Source organism: Octopus bimaculoides, chromosome 7, assembly GCF_001194135.2.
Source record: "Octopus bimaculoides isolate UCB-OBI-ISO-001 chromosome 7, ASM119413v2, whole genome shotgun sequence".
Lineage (NCBI taxonomy): Eukaryota > Metazoa > Mollusca > Cephalopoda > Octopoda > Octopodidae > Octopus > Octopus bimaculoides.
Genome location: NC_068987.1, coordinates 43,314,169 through 43,318,261, shown reverse-complemented (window position 1 = coordinate 43,318,261; position 4,093 = coordinate 43,314,169). Strand labels below are relative to the sequence as shown.

At 37.2% G+C, this 4,093-nt stretch overlaps 1 protein-coding gene across 2 annotated transcripts in view; it reads left to right on the top strand.

The window, feature by feature from the left end:
• The window catches only part of LOC106883404 (thioredoxin domain-containing protein 15), a 107,040-nt gene that overhangs the window by 59,569 nt on the left and 43,378 nt on the right, over positions 1-4,093 (top strand). The window contains exon 4 of one of the 2 annotated variants that reach the window (XM_014934399.2): positions 3,248-3,527. The exons of the other annotated variant lie outside the window; for it this stretch is intronic. Within the exon in view, the coding sequence (XP_014789885.1) occupies positions 3,248-3,459 (212 nt within the window). The 3' untranslated portion in view covers positions 3,460-3,527. Of the gene's footprint in view, positions 1-3,247; positions 3,528-4,093 lie in introns of those variants that run through there. 2 annotated transcript variants of the gene reach the window in all.

The window sequence follows — 4,093 nt, the reverse complement described above, 5'->3', positions numbered from 1 at the left end:
TTTCTGTTTGTAATTGGAGAGCCTTAGAAGATCATTGCTGGGATTTATCCACAGTGATTTTTAAAAGGTTATGTAAAAGATAATTTATTTTAATATCATACTTTACAGTTAGTAAATGTGGTTTTTCTGACACACATGGACTCACTTGGTATGGGGGTGGGTTTAAAGATTTAAATTACAGTTTTTTTGTTTTTTTTTGCTTAAATCCCAGTTAAACAAAACTGGAGTGTTACTTCTGCATTATCATTCCATAAAATGTATTTATGAGGAGAAAAATATTAAAGAAACATATATGTCAGAGTGACAACGAAATGAGGAAGGTACCAGTTGGTCATGGGAAGTGCTTGCAACAACAGCTAAATCTCCCTTAAATCACCTTTTCATCTGAAAATATTTTCTCTCCCTCTCCATTAATTTTTATATCAAAATAAAGTCTTCTTCATGACTATAATTTTCAACACAAATTGAGTTATAGTGCTACAGCACACTGAACTAGAATGAGTGCTACCATTCAGCAGTCAAAAACAAAAACAAAACAAACGTTGTGAATGTATGGAAATACATTGGTGATTGAGGGGACCTGACAAGATATGTAAGTCGAAATAACCATTATTTAAATGTATATACATGTAATGATTGAAACCTAGGCTAGCCTAGGTTGTTTTTATGTTAGCCTAGGAATTTGGTAAATTGTTTGGAAGGTGTAGGCTGCTTTTATATCAGAAAGTAATAATTTCAAATGCTTTACTGTTACCTACCTGATGGCTGACAGTGGTGTTACTTGTTGAGGCTGGTATAAGAGGAGAAGGAAATTACACACTAGATGTCTATGGTTGGAGATGGTCAACTGACTCCTATTGTGAGGGTGTAGATTGTTGTGGAAACCTGTCTGAAGTTCCTTGAATTGTCTTTTCTTCTTCTCTTCAAGGATTGGGTAATAAGGTGCAGTAGTATCTTGACAACCCCCCAATATTTTTATAAAACGTTGTGCAATGGGATCCATTTCTTCAAATAACACAAGACATTTATCTCTATGAGAAAAATCCTCTTGCATTTTATTCAATGTAAAACAAAATTCGGGATCAATGATGCATACTGTATTTCAACATTAATTTTAATATGCTATACAGATTAATTTTAATATGCTGTACAGATTATATATTTCTATTGCTTTTTATTTATTACCCGGAGACGAATATGAATGTAACCAATCAATACAACCTGGAATTAACAGTACAGTATAGTGTCAACATTGTTGCTGTTTTGTCAGACGACGTAAATTAATACTCTTTCATATTTATTTAATATTTTAGAAAGAGCGACATATCTTCAGATATGACGAGAGTCGAAATGACTTAACCAATGGTATATATGTATATTGAGTGTTGGGCCTCATGGGAGGGAGTTCCTTTCAAGCGTGTGTGTGTATATATATATATATATATATATATATATCTGCATGTGTGTGTGTATATGTATATATGCGTGTATATATATATATTGGACACTAAACTCGGCTTGCGACAACCTGTTGGGGCAAGTGAAAGCGAAATCGTGATGGCACCTGTACCAGTGGAGCGCTAAGAGCACTGTCTGAGCATGATCGTTGCCAGAGTGGCTGCCTGGCTTCCGTGCCAGTGGGTCGTAAATAGCAACATTTGAGCGTGATCGTTTCCAGCATCACCTTCCTGGCTCTTGTGCAGGTGGCACGTAAAATACACTGTTTTGAGCGTGGCCATTGCCAGTACCGCTTGACTGTGAGCAATTAGAGCGTTTGAACCAAGCTTTGAAGAAAAAAAGACCTGCTTTAGTGAATCGAAAAGGAATGATGTTTCATCAGGACAATGCACAACCCCACACTGCAAAGATCACATCACAGAAGATCGAAGAGCTTGGTTGGGAAAAATTTCCTCATCCACCTTATTCTCTTGACCTTGCTCCTTCAGACTACCATTTGTTTCGTAGTTTCCAGAATCATTTTGGGGACAAAACTTTCGCAAGCCAGGAGGAGGTCAAAACTGACATTTCAGAGTTCTTCGCTTTGAAACCAAAAGAGTTTTACATTGATGGGATTAAAAAGCTTGTAAATAGATGGGAGGAAGTCATAGATAATCAGGGAAAGTACATTGATGATTAAATTTCAATTAAATATAACATTTGATCACTTGTTTTCTTTATTCAAAATTCGGACAGAACTTATGGGATGACCTGATATATACATATATACATACATATTGCAATAATTATGTAGTCTTGGGTTCAGTTTCACCATACAGTATTTTGAGCAAGTGTCTTCTACTGTAGCCCTGGGCTTACCAAAATAGTGTAAGTGGATTTGGTAGATGGAAATTGAAAGAACTTTGTGTGTATATACCCTTGTCTTAACATCATTTGATGATTGTAAATGAGCATCACCGTCAGATAAACAATGTTTGTATCCAGTCTTCCATGGGGAAATATTATTTTGCTTGGAAATAGGTGTAGGTTAGCAGTAGGAAGGATATCCAGCCATAGAAAATCTGATTCGAAAAATTGTGTGTGATCTATGCAGACATGTAACATTGGACACTAAACAATGATATATGTATGTAGCACGGAATTTTGTCAGTGAACAGGTTGTGGTTTCAAAGCGATGAAAATATTTTGACAATTTAAATGTTGAAGTGAATCTAACGGTTTTTGTGTGTTTTTAAATGGCTTATAAACACCTTCCATGCTGCAATTGTGTGTGTGTGTGTATATATATATATATATATATATATATATACGCACAGACACACACACATATGCTTATATATTCTTTTCTTTTATTCTTTTACTTGTTTCAGTCATTTGACTGCTGCCATGCTGGAGCACCACCTTTAGTCAAACAAATTGACCCCAGGACAGCCTTCCTTGCTGAAACACTAAGCTATGGGGGTGCAAACACTCCAACATCAGTTGTCAAGTAATGGTAGTGGGATAAACACAGACACACCCAAACATATACATATGTATATGACAGACTTCTTTCAGTTTCCATCTACCAAATCCACTCACAAGGCTTTGGTTGGCCCGAGGCTATAGTAGAAGACACTTGCCCAAGGTGTCACGCAGTGGGCCTGAACCTGGAACCATGTGATTGAGAATCAAGCTTCTTACTACACAGCCACATATATACTTACTTACACACACACACACACACACACACACACACACACACACACACATAATACTCATGTACATCTTTCATCGTTGTCTTTTTCAGGACTTGAAGCTGACGCATCTGTTGAGGTCAGTGAACAGGACATGATAGGCCCTCTGTCAAGTATGGCTACCACTGAACCAGACTGCCTGTTGTACCTAGCATGGATTTTTATAAATATCTGCAGTTTGTACGCCTTCTATTCTTCCAGCATTGGCCAGCACATGATTAATAAAATACACACTCTTTGGCAGGAACATCAACATATTGAATAGACAGTCATTAGCAGCATTTGTTTGTTTGTAATTATGTATAATTCTCATTAATTTATTCATTAATTGTTGTTGTTGTTGTTGTTGTTATTACTACTACTACTTCAAGCTGGTAGAATTGTTAGCACACCAGGCAAAATGCTTAGCAGCATTTTGTCCATCCTTGTGTTCTGAGTTCAAATTTCACTGAGGTTGACTTTGCCTTTCGATCCATTCAGGGTTGATAGAATAAGTACCAGTTGAACACTGGGGCCAATGTAATCTACTTTTCCCGTTCCCTGAAATTTCTGGCCTTGTGCCAAAATTTGAAATTATTGTTATTAGTGAGCTGGCAGAATTGTTAGCACACTGGGCAAAATGCTCAGCAGCATTTTGTCTGTCTTTATGTTCTGAGTTCAAATTCGGCTGGGGTTGACTTTGCCTTTCATTCTTTTCAGGGTTGATAAATTAAGTACCAGTTGTGTACTGGGGTCGATCTAATCAACTGGCCTCCTCCCCAAAGATTACGGGCCTTGTGCCTTCAGCAGAAAGGATTATTATTAAAGGTGGCAAGCTGGCAGAATTGTTAACATGCCAGGCAATATGCTTAGTGGTTTGTCATCAGTTCCAATTCCGTCGAGGTCAACTTTGCCTTTCA